At 54.5% G+C, this 16,653-nt stretch overlaps 2 protein-coding genes across 3 annotated transcripts in view; both read left to right on the plus strand.

The window, feature by feature from the left end:
• Positions 1–8,575, plus strand: part of PRDM12 (PR domain containing 12) — a 9,279-nt gene extending 704 nt beyond the window's left edge. The window contains exons 2-6 of the mRNA XM_014942730.1: positions 671–861; positions 1,920–2,075; positions 6,474–6,585; positions 7,587–7,855; positions 7,887–8,575. Of these exons, the coding sequence (XP_014798216.1) occupies positions 671–861; positions 1,920–2,075; positions 6,474–6,585; positions 7,587–7,855; positions 7,887–8,267 (1,109 nt within the window). The 3' untranslated portion in view covers positions 8,268–8,575. The remainder of the gene's footprint in view (positions 1–670; positions 862–1,919; positions 2,076–6,473; positions 6,586–7,586; positions 7,856–7,886) is intronic.
• Positions 8,576–10,489: 1,914 nt separating this feature from the next.
• On the plus strand, positions 10,490–15,662 carry EXOSC2 (exosome component 2). Of its 2 annotated transcripts, none has more exons than XM_014942765.1 (9): positions 10,490–10,647; positions 10,735–10,836; positions 10,984–11,029; positions 11,636–11,725; positions 12,063–12,128; positions 12,275–12,343; positions 13,490–13,666; positions 13,838–13,966; positions 14,846–15,662. In XM_014942765.1, the coding sequence occupies exons 1-9, from the start codon at positions 10,523–10,525 to the stop codon at positions 14,924–14,926; spliced, it is 885 nt and encodes a 294-aa protein (XP_014798251.1). In that variant the 5' UTR covers positions 10,490–10,522; the 3' UTR covers positions 14,927–15,662. The 2 variants fall into 2 exon arrangements, with proteins under 2 accessions (XP_014798251.1, XP_014798252.1); XM_014942766.1 differs by lacking the exon at positions 12,275–12,343 and adding an exon at positions 12,566–12,634.
• Positions 15,663–16,653: the final 991 nt, after the last annotated feature.

A 16,653-nucleotide genomic window follows, 5' to 3' on the forward strand; every position in this document is an offset into this window, starting at 1 on the left:
GTCCGGGGCCGCCCCGCATTCAGCCGCCCGGGACAATATCTTTTCTCTCGCCCCGGCATCGCCGGGGCGTCCCGGCTCCCTTTTCCCCCTCTCGGATTTCTGTTCCTCTCTTAATTTACCATGAAGGCTAATTCCATTTCCATTCACGATATGTCAACCATCTCATCTCCCCATTTTGTAAGAGGAATTCCTGGGCCCTTTTAAACAAGCCCTTGCGCCATTCAGGCACAATGTACCGCTACAGCATTCCTAAAGGACTAATGAATTTAGAATTAGCAATTTCTTTCTAGTTGAGTTTAATGAATGCAGATCACTTTAACAGCATGACAAATTGCTGGATGGGCCGAAATAGACACCATTTAACCCCCTTTCTCAGCCCCGCTCCCTCGCCCAGCCCGGGCTGCTTTTCCCAGGTACCTCCTCAATGCCCCGGGGGGAACCTTGTACCGCTTTGTAGGAGCCCGGTTGGGCGTTTAAAAGGCTCAGCTCCGGGGTTTTGGGCTGGGGCCGGGCCAGGGGGTCCCCGCTGTCCCCCCCTTTTCCCCGGGCACCCCGGTCCTTCCCCGCGGCCAGCCCGGGGAGCGGTGGGGCGGGAGGTGGCGGGGTCGGGGGGGGACACACACGGCGGAGGGTCGGTCCCCGTTTCCGAGCCCTGTCCCGCCGCCCGCAGAGGTGCAGAAGCTCTCCAGTCTGGTGCTGCCGTCGGAAGTGATCATCGCCCAGAGCTCCATCCCCGGGGAAGGGCTCGGCATCTTCTCCAAGACCTGGATCAAGGCCGGCACCGAGATGGGACCCTTCACCGGCAGGGTCATCTCGCCGGAGCATGTGGACCTGTGCAAGAACAACAACCTCATGTGGGAGGTAACGATCCCCACCCCCCCGTATCCCCAGTCCCGGCTGGCCCGGGGAGAGGCAGGGATGGGGCGCCGGGGACCGGGGGCTTTGTCCTGTGCTTGTGTGCCGTCAGGTGCCTCCCCGTGCCTCAGTTTCCCCCCTTCATCCAAAGATCTGGCTTCCTCCAGGGCAGGTGGATTTAGGAGGTGCTTGGGGCAGGAGACGGGCAAGGCTTCTTCATCCCTCGGGGTGCAGCCAGCTCTCGGAGGAGCCCCAAAATGCTGTTCCTGGTGTCCCACGCAGCGGGATCACACCCTGCCCTTCGCCGTCACGGTGGAAGCCCTGGCTGGCCTCTGCCGGGCTCTGTGGGTGAAAACACCCCTGTCCTGTGTCCCCTTCTTTGTCCCAGCCCCAGTGCAGTTACCCCTGAGAGGAGCCATGGGGTTTGGGGGAGAATCTGAGCTGCCAGGAATTAATATCCTGCTCATAGAGAGAGTTTTCCTCTTTTCTTTTTTTTTTTCTTTTTTTTTTTGTTTGTTTCACTGAGTGTCAGACTAACACTTCTCAATTATTATTAGTTATTCTTTATTATTATTATAATTTTATGCCTAATAGAAACCTGCCTCACCTTTCATCCTGCAAAGCACCTTCCCACATGGGCCAGGGCTGGCAGGCACCTTCCTCCTCCAGCCTTGGGTGTCCCAGCTCCTGGGGACAGCTGCAGGACGTTCAACAGCCCCTTTGGGACCGAGCTGCTGGTGGGGTTCTGCCAGGAAGGGGGGGGAATTGAGGCAGGGAGCTGGGTTATCCGGGTGGGCATGGGCTGGTGGGGCCAGCCGTGCCCCCACAGTGAGAGCAGGGTGCCCTTCCTCAGCCCCGCTGTGGATGTGGGGTCCAGCACCGTGAGCAGGATGGGTTTGGGCATCTCCTGGCTTCAGGCAGTAGCTCCTGACAGAGTCTCAGCCCCGAGGCTGTGCTGGCTTTGAGCTTGTCCCTGGCTGGGGACTTTATCCCAGAGGCAGGAGGTGGAGGAGCTCGGTCCGTTGTGGGCAGCGTCGCTACCAACCCCTCTCTCCCCCTCCCAGGTCTTCAACGAGGACGGCACGGTGCGGTACTTCATCGATGCCAGCCAGGAGGACCACCGCAGCTGGATGACCTACATCAAATGTGCACGGAATGAGCAGGAGCAGAACCTGGAGGTGGTCCAGATCGGGAACAGCATCTTCTACAAGGCCATTGAGGTAAGCGGGGCCGGGAGGCAGCAGGGCAGACGCAGGAGGAAGGCAGGGTGATGGGACTCCCTTCCCCACAGACCCCTCACCTTGTTCTTTGGGCTGTTTCTGGGGTGTCTGTGGGAGCACAGGGTGGTTTTGCCATCCCCAGCACCCAGACCCGCTGGGACAGAGGGTGGGACCGTGGAGAATGGCCGCTGCACGGGCTTCAGGGAGCAGCAAAGGGCTCTTTTCTTCCCTGTCCCCTTTTGGTGGGCTCATGGGGTGATGTGTGCTGAGCAGAGGGAGAGCAAACACTGCCCCAGCTTGTTTTGGTCAATCCCGAGCTGCAATCCTGACCCAGCTGGGGCTTTGGGCAGGAGCGGGGCTTTGATGGTCTCTTGAAAAATGGGATTTTTGTGTAGAACCTGCTTCTCTGTAGCAGGAAAGATTTTGGGGGGGTTTCCGTGAAACCCAGGCACTGAGTGCAGGATGTGCCTGATCCTATACAGCTTTTATCAAGGGGGGGGTCACAAGTGTCTCCAGCTGTAAATGGAGCAGAGGAGCGGGGCTGCGGGAGGCAGGCAGGAGCTGCAGGGTGCGGGGCTGGTGCAGCTGCAGGGAAGGGACTCATCCTGCCCGGCTCATCCCGGCACGTCCGTACCAAGTGCCTGGTGGAGGAGCAGGGACGGGCACTGGGTCCCCGGGATGTCCCAGGGGGTGAGGCTGGAAGCATCCTCACCCCACAGCTCCCCAGAGGAGGTGCTGGGATGAAAGCTGGTGCTCAGCTCCCTGGCAGCATTGATGCTGCGGGCTCACAAGTCACGCAGTGCCAGCGGTGTGACAGTGGGGACCACTCCTCGTCCCCATAACCCGATGCTGTTGCAGGTGGAGGAGGGTGGGCTCAGTGGGGTGTCCCTGAGCAGCTGCTTCAGCTTAGAATTGCAGGAGGGGACATCTCCCCTTCCACCCAGCCCAGAGCTAGTCCCTCTCCAGTATTGGGTCCAGAGCCTCACATGCTCAGGACTGTGGGCTCCTGGGGCTGCTCGCAGCTGGGAATGGGTTTTAGCTGGGAAAGAGTGTGAGGGGTCACTGGTTCTGTGGGCAAAGGCAGCCCCCCAGATCCATCTGGGCTCCTGTGCTGGTTTATGGAGGAGCAGACGCTCAAATGCTCCCTGGAACAGGACCACGGCCCCGTCCTGCATTGCGCCAGCATCAGGGCTGGGTTTGGGATTGCCGCAGTGGGATGGGAAAGGCAAGTGGGTGGATAAGAAGAGAAAAGGCATTTTCTTCTGCTGCGGGAGGGTGCCATGTACCTCCCCAGGGCTCTGCCGCCTGTCCCCATCCAGCACAACAGCCCTGAGCGTGGCTGGGCTGCTCTCCCTGTCCTGGACACCCCTCTGGGGCTCCTGTGCTGGTTTATGGAGGAGCAGACGCTCAAATGCTCCCTGGAACAGGACCACGGCCCCGTCCTGCATTGCGCCAGCATCAGGGCTGGGTTTGGGATTGCCGCAGTGGGATGGGAAAGGCAAGTGGGTGGATAAGAAGAGAAAAGGCATTTTCTTCTGCTGCGGGAGGGTGCCATGTACCTCCCCAGGGCTCTGCCGCCTGTCCCCATCCAGCACAACAGCCCTGAGCGTGGCTGGGCTGCTCTCCCTGTCCTGGACACCCCTCCGTAGGCTTCGGCTGTACCCCGTTTTAAGACCTGACATTCTTGTGGGCAGCTGTGCCTGTTGTGACAGCGGCTTCATTACTCTTTATTACTGTTCTTAAATTATGCAGGCGTAAAATAATTCCAGGTAGCCGTGGTGTAATTAGGAATAGAGCTGTGTTTCTCACACCTTGTGAGAAACACCCACAGACGATGGGGCAGGTGAGCTGATATTTGGGGAGGTGCATGTAGAGGCCTCGTATCATCTCGGTCAGTCTGCGGGCTTGCTCCCGGGGCTGAAGGAGCAGGTGCCAGAGCAGGATGAGTTTAAATCCCTTGGCACAAACAGCAAAGCTGAAATGTTGAGAGTCATGAACCCCAAGCGATGGGGAGGTGAATGTGGGGATGAGGGGTGCCCACATCCCCACATTGTGGCTGCTTCCCGGGCACAGCAGGCACCCGGTGGGTGTCCTGCTCCTGTTGCCACCAGGTTGGAGTGGGTCCTTCTATGCCGTGAGGGGCAGAAGGGGTTGGAGCTTTCCGTGTGAGGAAGGGAAGGATGGAGTGTGTGAGGAGGTGGGTAGCAACTGGGCACTACAGGTCGAGGATCTGCATCTTTCAGGGGCTCACACACACACAGAGTCTGAAACCCATGGCTTGCTCAAGCTCGTTGGGGTTTGTTTGCACATCCAACAAGAAAAGGAGAAACAAGAGAGGTTTTTCCTTTTGTGGTTCTCTCATTAATCCCTAGCACGGAGCCACGGGCACACGGACGCAGCATCTGGGACCTGAGTGAGCTCCCCCCCTTGTTACCCACCGCCTTGTTGCCTCCCTCACCACAAATCCTGGGCCGAGAGCTCAGTGTCAGCCCCAGCCCAGCTGGAACAGCTCAGTCGTGGGCAGGATATTGCAAACACTGATGTGATCAGAGCTGCTCCCTCTCTCACACGTCCGTCCGTGGGCACCATCACCCTCCATCCCCTGCAGAGCCTCTTCTCCTGTGCCCGCTGCGTCCCCTCCCCGGCGGGCACCTCGAGCTGCCCGTCCCTGTCACTCTGCACCCACCTCTGCTGCAATATCTCTTAGGATGCCTTTCTCACCCACCAGCCACAAAATCAGACTAATTTTCTGCCTTTTTTCACTATTTGCCTTTAATATTTTTCATATGCTTTGCCCGTTCCTGCCTTTACTTGCTAGTTTGTCTTCCCTCATCCTCTTCCTCAGCAATTCCAAGTTGCTGTTGCTGGAAAATAAAGTGAGGGAAGCAAATTTTGGCCTTTGATCTGAAGACCATGAGATTTTTGGGGGGAGAGGGGAGCAATTTAAATTGCTTTGGGGTGTATGCACATGAGTGCTCACCTGCTGCTGGCACAGATGCACCAGCTCCAGCAGAATAAAACGTGCATGCACACACGTATGCACACTTACAATGCGTTTTATCCTTTTGGAGATATTTTATTCTATTTGCTTGTATTAAAAATAACTCACTTTCCATTAAGAGAAAATGACACCAAGAAACAGCAGTTTGGGATGCAAAATTATATTGGTTCCCCCCACCTCCCAAATTCCTACTCTGTGGCCCCAGTGAAGTCTTTTTGCAGACGTACACTTAAACTTACAAAGTCAAATTCCCAGTGCTTTCAGCTGTTTAAAATTCGGCACATTTTCAGCACTCGGGTGATCTAACTTAGGACCTTTTTCACATGGATGATGCTTTTCTTGGACTACTCCGTGTACGGAAAACCACCCTCTAAACAAGGGACTTTTTAATTTCTAATTTAGGTTCTTAACATTAGGGACGAGCAAAGGAAAAATCTGCATTTTTTTTTTTTATAAAATGATATTGTTATTAGCATTGCCTAAAGCAGTGTGAGAGCATCTGTCTCCCCGGCCATGGCTGCTTCACACGGGGAGGCTCTAACGGCGTTTCCTGGCTGCTCGCTCCGGCCGCCCTGGCAGAGCAGGAACATTAACGGGAACAACAGGGGAAGGAGAAATGCCATCAGTTCAGGGAAGCAAGAGCGTGGGTGGTGAAAAGCCCTTCCCTGGCCCTGTAGATCTCCTTGGGCTGTTGCAGGCACTGTGGCTTTGGTGTGGGATGGACGCAGCATCTTACGCCCTGAGCCACGCTCTCCTGTACACTAGCCACGAGCTCTCCCCACTGATCCTGAGCCCTTTGCTGGTGTATCTGCATTTCCACCTGCTAAAATAAGCCCCAGCAGGGTCGGGTGGGAGATGATGCCTGTGTCCTACAGTGGGAGGGTGTTGATGGCTCCGTCCGGAGCCAAAACGCTCTGCAGGAGCACCGAGCTGCAGCCCCATGTCACAGCTCCCTGCTTTGGTCTCTGTCACTTGTCCCTCTCTGCAGTTCAGGGGTCACAAATGGCTTATTTCTCCGTGTCTCTGTGTGCTGCCATGTCCTTGTCTCCCAGAGCTGCAGGGACCTCTAGGTTCAGAAACCTCAGCTCCACCTGCGTGCTCTGCAGCTGCTTATTTGCTTGTCACCTCGTTTGTGGCCCAGCCTGGGGGAGACCCTGCTGCAGGTTTGTGCCACTGGTGGATGGTTCTGAGCCGTGCCATCACCTCCAGTGCCGCAGTGTGGGCTGTGCTGTGCCTTCTCAGGGGGTTTTGGGGATCACTGGCAGGTCCCAGATGGCAGCAGGGTCTGGCAGGAGATGGGGTATGGCCAGGGTAGGTCTGAAACAACCAGGTGAGAGTGTATGGGAAGCCATTCATTGTCCCCCTCCTGACACCCCTGTCTGTGTCTCTCTCTCTAGATGATTCCTCCGGACCAAGAGCTGCTGGTCTGGTACGGGAACTCCCACAACACCTTCCTGGGCATCCCGGGTGTGCCGGGGCTGGAAGAGGAGCAGAAGAAGAACAAACATGGTAGGTAACATCAGAAACAGCCCCGGGTGCAGCATCCCTGCCTGTTCTCCGTTCACCCCATCCCCAGCTCTGAGGCCATGGGGTGGGCACGGGGCAAGGACACCCCAGGGGATATGTCAGACCCCCCAAGTTTCTGGGGTCAAACACAGGGACCATGAGACAGATCCATACAGCTTGAGCAGTTCCCCAGGAATTCAGGGACTTGCCTCCAGGCTGTTCACCCACGGCTATTGCTGGTGCGGTGGCCAACAGCCGCTGCCTGATGCAGCCAGGCAGGGAGGAGGAGGAGGAGAGCAGGCGTGTGAGTGGGAGGAAGGCAGCCTCAATGCACTGTGAAACACTGGGTGGATGCAGCTGCCTACATCCCCACTCCGCATTTAACAGATTTTTCCTCAAATTACTGTTGCAGGAGGTTAGTGCCTCCCCAGCCTTTCACTCTCTGCTTGTCTTGGTGGTTCCCTGAGGTGCTCCTCGGTGGAAAAGGGCAGATGAGGGGATTTGGGGGGGCAAACGCGACCATGGCAGGCAGCAGAGCTCTCGGGCATTTTTGGGGTTGCCGTCTGTGGTCCTCCGAGCGAGCAGAGCAGGGGAAAAAGCTGGGATTGGTGCAGGGACAGCTTGCTGCTGTTGAGGAGCTCGGGCTGGAGCCCAGGACAGAGGGTTCCTGTGCTCCCCTTCCATCTCCACTTGCAGCCCAGGGAGGGAAAAGCACTTTTTGCGTCAGTCTGTAGGGGAGACAGGTCGGTCTGAACGTTTCCCCGCACCTAAATTTGAGCAAGCCTGTTCCTAGCTCTGGCCCCATCCCGAATCCCAGCCTGTGACCCTGCTCTGCCCGGGATGGGGGGTCTCTGCTCATGGGCATCCTCTGGGGGTAGAGAAGCCAGCACGGGGGGCAGGGGGTGGGTGTTTAGGGCAGTCAGCACCGTAGGGGGCTTGGGGAAGGGGTGAGCTGCTGTGCTGGGCAGGGGGGCAGAGCCTGACTGTCCCCATGTTGTCCCCAGAGGACTTCCACGCGGTGGAGACGGGGGCCAGCACGACAGGCCGCATGCGCTGCGTCATCTGCCACCGCGGCTTCAACTCCCGCAGCAACCTGCGCTCCCACATGCGCATCCACACCCTGGACAAGCCCTTCGTCTGCCGCTTCTGCAACCGCCGCTTCAGCCAGTCCTCCACCCTCCGCAACCACGTCCGCTTGCACACCGGCGAGCGGCCCTACAAGTGCCAGGTTTGCCAAAGTGCCTACTCCCAGCTCGCCGGGCTGCGGGCCCACCAGAAAAACTGTCCCCATGTTGTCCCCAGAGGACTTCCACGCGGTGGAGACGGGGGCCAGCACGACAGGCCGCATGCGCTGCGTCATCTGCCACCGCGGCTTCAACTCCCGCAGCAACCTGCGCTCCCACATGCGCATCCACACCCTGGACAAGCCCTTCGTCTGCCGCTTCTGCAACCGCCGCTTCAGCCAGTCCTCCACCCTCCGCAACCACGTCCGCTTGCACACCGGCGAGCGGCCCTACAAGTGCCAGGTTTGCCAAAGTGCCTACTCCCAGCTCGCCGGGCTGCGGGCCCACCAGAAAAGCGCCCGCCACCGGCCCCCCAACGCCTCCCTGCAGGCTCACTCGCCCGCCCTGCCTGTGCCCCATCCCGCCTCCCTGGCCCACCACATCCCCACCATGGTGCTGTGAAGAAGCCCCGCCGACGGGTTTTGGGACAGCAAAGACTGGCGCCGAGACACGCGATGAACTGGGGATGGACGGGGCTGAGGGGGGGGGGAGTGTTGGCCCTGGGCAGAGCTGGGGGATGGTGGGCAGAAAGGGGCTGCTTTGTGTGTTGAAGTGTGTGTGTGGGGGGTGCTGGTTTATTTTTGGGGTGCCACCCTCTGCCTGGGGTCTGGTGAGAGAGGGGACCCCCCTTTTCTCCCCCGAGCTCTACAAGCTGTACCGTGAGGGAAGCTCCCCGGGGAGATGCGGTTTAAGGGAGGGAGCTCCCGGTCGCTGGGGGTGGCAGGGGGAGAGGGGTGAGGGGATGCAGAAGGACCTCCTGTGTGGATTTGGCAGCACATCGGGGGAGGGCTGGGCTGGCCAAAAAGCTGGGCCTGGGGGAGTCATGATAATTTTACAGATAATTCGATGGAAAGCAAAATTGCTCCTCTCCCTCCTCCTCCTGCTCCAGCGGGCGCCCAGCAGAGACACATGCCCCGTTGGGAGGCTGGCACAGCCCTGTTGTGGCCACCCCATTCACGCCTGTTTGCCCCAGGGGCAGCTTTGGCCCTGGTGGCTCTATCCAAGGGACAGGTTTCCCTCCTCGGGAGCCATGATTTAGCAAGAGGTTGCATTTCCCCCCCCCAAATCTCCTCTCCTGCCCTCCTCCGTGTTGGTGGGGTTTGCCCGACACCTCCCAAGCGATGCCACGAGCAGAGGGGACAGGCGATGTGCTATGGGGACACCCCCAGCACGATGTGCCAGCTGGAAATGTCCATCCACGGGCAGGTTTTGCGGGGTCCCATCGCTCCCCATCATCGCTCCCCGCAGCCGTGAGAGAACATTTCGGCTGATGCTTCTCCTGGCCTCTGGGGACAGAAAAAAAACCCGTCCCTGGACCAGCTCTGTCCCCAAGGACAAGTCTCAGCGCCCTCTGGAGTCCTGCCACAACTCGAGAGGAGGGCTGTGTATCATAAAGCTTAAAAGAAGGTATTCTAATATTAATTATAAGTCTAAGATGTATAAATTTCTCACAAACTGTGTTTTACTTCCAGAAAAAGAAAAAAAAGCAAACAACTGTCACTTTAACTTTGTAAATATTTATGTAAACATTATTTACAGAACTTTGATATTATATATTATTTGATTGTATATGTACACAGTGTAAATACATTTGTACCTCTCTCTTGTATTCTAAATAAAAATTACTTGGAACATTTATCATTTAGAAGATGGGTAGTTTGGAGATCTTTATTTTGCTCTGTGATAGGGGAAAGGATGTAGTGGTTGGGATGAGTATTTGGAGTAGTACAAGGTGAATAAAGGGATGCAGCATCATCTTTTGGACGAAATAGTGCAGTTGGGAAGAGGAAATATCAGCTCTGGAGAAAACAAGCCCTTTTATAGGTCTGGAAGGGTCTGGTATTATTGCTCTGGTCCCTCCCTGTGTTCACCTAAAGGAGTAAGGAGTAAATTCCTCATCCCTTGGAGACATTTAAGCCAAATCTCTATTTGAAGTGACAGCTGTGGGTATCCTTCGATAGCTTCCATCAATTAATGCCATATTTCAGCTGTGCTGGGCTACAGGTCTTGCTCGAAAGAATAACGTTTGATTCTGGTCCCGAGGAAGCAAAGCGTTCGCTGAAGGTCATCGCTGGCTACTTTTTCCAGGCTAGTTTACCTGATTTTCCTTTGGTGACCAGACTGTGTTTTGCACGGCATCCTAAGGCCCTCCCCAATGTAGATATTAATTGGTGTTTTCTCATTCTGAGCTGCTTGCGTTGCACATTTCAGAGATCAGCAGGGGCTGAGCTTGCGACGAGGGACTCTCTGCTGTATTTTCTCAGCAGCTCCGAAAGCCTAACTTCTGCTTGGATCAAATGAATAAAAATTCCACACAAACGCATTATTTGGAACAGCTTTGCCAGGGGAAGGGGTAAATTCCTCGGAGACGCTTAAGCCAAAACTTGAGCGCCGTCCTGGTGTCCTTCCTCCCCCCGTGGTGCGCCTTGCCCGCACTAAACATGGCCCCTCTCCTTCCATCCCAGCGCAGTGAAGCCCACGCCTTCCTTCCCTGCCAGAAACCAAAATGGCCGCCCAGCAGCCTCCCCCCCCATCCCCCCCGCCCTCACTCAAAATGGCACCGCCCACGCTTCAGGCGCCTTCTCGCCAGCAGCCAAGATGGCGGGCGGAAGGCGCCTGCGGAAGGGCCCGCCTGCGCTGCACCGCCCACACTCAAGATGGCCGCCATCACCATGCGGCTGCCGGTGCCCCGCAAAGCGGTGGGGCTGAGCGCGCCCCGGGGCGGCGAGAAGCACCTGGTGGCGCCGGGGGACATAATCACCACGGACACGGGCTACATGAGGTGAGGGCAGCGGCGGAGGGGCAGGCGGAGGGGCGGGTTGGCCGGGCCGGCTTCGGGGTCTCCTCAGGCGGGCTCCTCTCTGCGCAGGGGCCACGGCACCTACGTGGAGGAGGAGAAGCTCATCGCCTCGGTGGCCGGCGCCGTGGAGAGGGTGAACAAGCTGGTGTGTGTCAAGGCGCTGAAGACCAGGTGAGCCCGGGCCACCTCCCGGCCGCGCAGGGAGGCCGCCATCTGCGCGGGGAGGGTGAAGGCCGCCATCTGTGCCAGGTGAGGGCTGGGCCGTGCTGCGGGGAGGATGAGGCGTTTGACGGGCTGCGCTCTCTGTCCCGCTGCCAGGTACAACGGCGAGGTCGGCGATATCGTGGTGGGGAGGATCACGGAGGTAACACTCATGGAGGAGGAGGAGGAGGAGGAGGAGGTGGCCCAGCTGGCTGGCAACCGGGCTGGTGTGTCCTGGTCTGATCTGGAGCAGTTTTGTCCTTCCTAAAAGCACGTTGGTGTCCCGGCATGGAGGCACTTGGCCCTGCTGGCTGGCAACCGGGCTGGCGTGTCCTGGTCTGATCCGGAGCAGTTTTGTCCTTCCTAAAAGCACGTTGGTGTCCCGGCATGGAGGCACTGTCAGCACATCGGGGCTAAGCTGGGTGGGACTCCCTACAGCTACCTGAAAGGAGGGTGTATGAGGTGGAGGTTGGTCTCCTCTCCCAAGTAAGAGGCGATAGGACAAGAGGAACCTGCCTCAAGTTGTGCCAGGGCAGGTTTAGGATGGATATAAGGAAACATTTCTTCACCAAAAGGGTTGTCAAACCTTGGAAGAGGCCGCCCAGGGAAGTGGTGGAGTCGCCATCCCTGGAGAGATTTAAAAGATGGGTAGACGTGGTGCTGAGGGACATGGTTTAGTGGTAGCGTGGCAGTGCTGGGTTAATGGTTGGACTTCTGTTCATTTTTTGGGCCTATATCAACAGATACTTTCTTTTTTTTATTTCTCCAGGTTCAGCAGAAGCGATGGAAAGTGGAGACCAACTCCAGGCTAGATTCGGTCTTGCTGCTGTCCTCCATGAACTTACCCGGTGGGGAGCTGGTGAGTGCAGCTCACGCAGAGCAGTGCTGGAGGGAGCCCCGTCGTCTTCAGCTTCCACAGCAGAAGCTGGGAAGCTCTGGAGCCCTTCCCACAGCTGGCACAAGGGCACCGTTGGGTTTTGTGCGTGGGTCTGTAGTGCCTCTGACATCTTTAATTCTCAGTGTTATTTGGACATAAGCACTTTGGTGGTGTAAAGGTGTGCTGCTCTATCTGGTTGTCCTCTGGTGACAGATGACGGCACGATATCCTAAGCACCCCCCCACCCCATCCATCAATGTAGATATTAATTGGTGTTTTCTCATTCTGAGCTACGCTTTTCTTGCATTGTGCCCTTCAGAGGAGGAGATCAGCAGAAGATGAGCTTGCGATGAGGGATTACCTGCAGGAAGGGGACCTCATCAGCGTATCCTTCCACTGCTGGCACTGCGACAGCAGAGCCGAGGGCACGGGGAGAGCAGCCAGACCTTGGCCAGTCTCTGCCAGGGACAACCAGTGGCTGGTGGCACTGGGCAGTGTTACAGACCTTGTTTCCTTAAGTGGCACTGACAGGCAGAGGTGCAGTCTGTATTCTCTGATGGGGCTGTGTCGCTGCACACCCGGAGTCTGAAATATGGGAAGGTAAGTTGCTCAAAAGCACTCAGTCTCGGTCTAATTCTGCTCCAGTTGACTTGTGTAAGGCCATTTGGAGGGATTTTTAAGAAGAAAGCTCTGGAGTAGAGCAGGGTGTCGTTATAACTCGTTCCTGCTGATTAGGAGGAATCCTAACTCCTGCGTGGGAGCACTGAGTGGTTTCCCCAAAGCCAAGGGAGTGCCCTTGAGTTGCCCTTTGAGCTTTGACAGGCAGAGGTGCAGTCTGTATTCTCTGATGGGGCTGTGTCGCTGCACACCCGGAGTCTGAAATATGGGAAGGTAAGTTGCTCAAAAGCACTCAGTCTCGGTCTAATTCTGCTCCAGTTGACTTGTGTAAGGCCATTTGGAGGGATTTTTAAGAAGAAAGCTCTGGAGTAGAGCAGGGTGTCGTTATAACTCGTTCCTGCTGATTAGGAGGAATCCTAACTCCTGCGTGGGAGCACTGAGTGGTTTCCCCAAAGCCAAGGGAGTGCCCTTGAGTTGCCCTTTGAGCTTCTCTTCTCCTTGTCCACGCTTAGAGCCTGCGAGTCCTGTTTCCCCCTACTAGTGCCTCAGGAATTAAACCCTGGGGAGAAAAACCTGACTCAAACTTCATCGCTCCTCTTCTGCAGGCCGTTGCCCCTGCGACTTGTTTCTCTCTCCGGGGCTCTATTTTAGGCTTTACGCAGTTGGCATTGATCTCTGGTTTTGTGCATTGGAATAAGCCAAGGGGCCGTTGGAGTGTAGGCTGCAGTTTGGGATTACCAGACCAAGGGTATTAGCACTTAAAAGATGAAAGGGAAGTGTGCTTATTGCACAAAGGGTGAAGGACGGCGATTGGATTAAGAGGGAAAGTGTTCTGCTAAATTGGGCCTCTCGCTCCTCATTTTTCTGCAGGGATGGTTGATGTGTAGTTACGATCAAGATATTATTAACATTTGTGCTAAGCACTTAGAGTATTCTTCATCTTCAAAGGACTGCACAGGCCTTAGCTAATCCTCCCAGCGCTCCCAGAGGCAGGCAGGTTCTATATTCACTGTTTCACAGGAAAAAGGTGTTAAAATTGACTGGTTCCTAGACTAGGAGTGGAGTGCCTGTCGGTGACTTTGTTCTCTGTGGTGGCTCATGGTCTGAGTCTCGTGGTCTCCTCTTCAGCTTGGCCAGGGTGTGCTCGTTCAGGTCTCTCCCTCCCTTGTGAAACGCCAGAAGACTCACTTCCATGATTTGCCCTGTGGAGCATCTATCATCCTCGGCAACAATGGATTCATCTGGATCTACCCAACTGCAGAGCAGAAAGATGAAGAGGCAGGGGGCTTCACCACCAACTTGGAGGTGAGGGTTCAGGGACGATGAACCTTCTAACAACGATGTTGTGTTAGTCTGACATGGTCAGAGACACATGAATAACCTGAGATATTAAAAGATTTGGAATTAGGTTCACTTTTTTACAGCAGGCTTGCATTATTTCCCTGTGTGTTGATCTCTTCCTCTGTCCTTCTGCAGCCGGTTCCCTTGTCTGACCGGGAGGTGATCTCACGGCTCCGAAACTGCATTGTGGCTCTGGTTACTCAGCAGTTGATGCTCTTTGACACCAGCATCCTGTATTGCTATGAAGCATCACTTCCTCATCAGGTACAGAAACCGGTGGTGTTTACTTTGTTCCATGCTGTGGGGAGGGAAAGAAAAGGCAGCAGCAACTGATGCTGAAGTCAGTGAGTTGGGTGGTGGGGCTTCCTTTTGGCTTTCGAGAGCATCCTGTAGTAAGTGACAATATGAACTTCCTCCCCTTCTGCATCCCAAATTGCATTACACATCTTCAGGGATGGTTTCAAGGGTTCTGCCTCTGGCAAAGTCCCAACTGTCCCTGTAGGGAAATAGGTCTGTTTTGTGATAGATGTTGTGTAGCCCTTGCTGGGATTATAGACCCTCTGTGGTCCCTGTGAAAACAGTGTTGAATTTGGGATTGTGTGAGGTTATGGTGCAGTTCAGGAACAAATGAAAAAGCAAATGTCATGTATTGTACGGAGTCCGGTTTTCTGTTTATATCCACACCCTGCACTGCTGGAGGGCTCCCTTGGTTTAACTTGTTGCTGTACAGCTTTTATCTGTGATTTCTGCCAGCACAATCACTGACACACTCATAAACAGAAATATAGGTCAAAAGAACACTCCATCTAGCCAAGCAGGCTGCCACTGTGAATGAAATGAGACAATTCAGATCTTAGCTGTTTAAGTCATGTCTCCCCTTCCCAAATACTGGTGTGTATCCTTCAGGAGAGATGAGGAGTTGCCAGTAGTATCTCCTTTGATTTCTGATGGTCTCTCTAAGAATTGCTAATTCTGGCAAAGTTGGCTTTGCCTTGGACCCTTTGCCGTGATGGTCTTATTTGATCACAACCCTCTAAACTCACGTGCTGCTCATTGTTGTGTGTCAGGAACCCTCGTTCCCATGGATTGTGCAATAATAGTAGTTGCTTTTTGGTGCCAATGTTACTCCTCTTTCCACTCCAGATCAAGGACATTCTCAAACCAGAGGTGATGGAGGAGATCGTTCTGGAAACCCGACAGAGGCTGCTGGATCTGGAGGGATAGCACACGTGGCCAGAAGCAGTCACTTGAAGTCTCAGCATGGCAGCTTTGAATTCTCAGTATTTTTATTTTTTTTGTCATGTTCTTGTCCCAAACATTCATTCCACGTTTCAGAAACCACCACAATCCTTCATTTTAATTCCTAGGATACCTCCTGAGCCCTTTTAGTACAATAGTACTAGGTAGTACTTAAGCACAATAGCCTTTTAGTGCAGCAGCCTGAAAAAATGATGTCTGACCTTCATGAAGCTGCAGGTGTGACTGGGACATGTCTCACAGTGCTTGTTGCTGTGTCTGGTGCCCCTGAACTTGGTGCAGAGTGATAGAGAGGACGGGATGTGTTTTGTGATGGTTTTCTTTTCCCCAAAGACTTCCTAGTGATGATTTTCCTTTACTGTGGTGTAGACCTGCCAGTCTGACCTGACTGAGAGCTCTTGGTTTTCTCTTTAAGACTGCAGGTCATAGGTATAAGTCTTTGTAGGCCAGGAGTATCCACACCATTTCTAACCACGTTTTGGGTCTGGCCATTTGGGACTTACATGTCTTAGGGGTATAATATTGGATGTGGCACAATGTGGGTGTCTACATGAGCCAGGAGCCATGGGTGAGCAGGGCCTTCTCAGTCTGTGTGCATCCTGCTGGTCCCTTTTTTATGTGGTGAGCTTCTCTGAGGAGGCTCCAGTATTGTTTTCTATTAAATATTTTACATTTCAATAAATTTTTTGAAACAGATCTCTCATTCAGGAGTGTGTGCATTAGCTTGTCTTTCTCCAGAATGAATTGGGTCTTGCTTGAGAGTTAACACTTAGCCCAAGTTTTCTTGTGCCAGGACACAGAATGGTTGCAATGTCCTGTTACCTCCTCTTCAGCTGTTGCTCCTCATCCCATTCAAGCAGGACTTGACCTTCCTCTCCAGCGTATCCTGTGCAGAGTTTCTCTGTGAGTATATTGCCTGGCTTTGTTCATTCTGTTGCTGTCAGGATCCCGTGGAGAGGTGAGTTGTGCAGCTGCTGTGTCTGGGAGATGACAGGGAGCCCAGTATGATACTGGTGAAGATCCTCAGGCCAGTGGTGAGAGGTGGGCATGCTGAGCCAGGTGTTGGCAGTCAGTCACTTGCCTTCTCTGTACAGAACGGATGTGAGGCTTTCCTCACACATCTCTGGTGCTTTATTAGAGCTGCTTGTTTGATATATGTATTAAATATATGTATAGTATTTCTATTGTATTAGAGCTGCTTGAACTACGGTGCTGTAATTCTTAAAAAGGATGAAAAAGCAAAACGTCTGCCATAATTGTCCCTGAATCTAATTCTAATGTCTCAAATTCTCTCGCTCGCCCCAGGCAAAAGGGAAAATTCTTTACTCAGTCTTTTCCTGGGGAACTAGAAATGCCCTGTGTTGCTTCTCGTCCTAGCTGAGCCTGCTCTGCCTGCGGTGCAGAGCAAGCACTAGGTGGCAGCTTTGGATTGTGTTTGTGGCATTTACCTTCCCCAGCAGCTCTGCATCATTGTGCTGCCAAACAGCAGAGGCTGGATGTCTGCCACCAGCGCTGCTACCTAAGTACCAGAGCATTATGGAGCTCACTGCCTAAGGACAAGCAAGGACATGGCTAATCCATTCTGCTGCTGCACAGCTCCAAATTCTGCCCGTGCTGCCTCTGTGAAATAGTACTTAACTTCTTGGGGATGTTGGTGGAATGCTCCACACAAGACCTGGGAATTGTTATTTTTG

The sequence above is a fragment of the Calidris pugnax genome, unplaced genomic scaffold (genome assembly GCF_001431845.1).
Source record: "Calidris pugnax isolate Ruff unplaced genomic scaffold, ASM143184v1 scaffold102, whole genome shotgun sequence".
In the NCBI taxonomy this organism is placed as follows: Eukaryota; Metazoa; Chordata; class Aves; order Charadriiformes; family Scolopacidae; genus Calidris; species Calidris pugnax.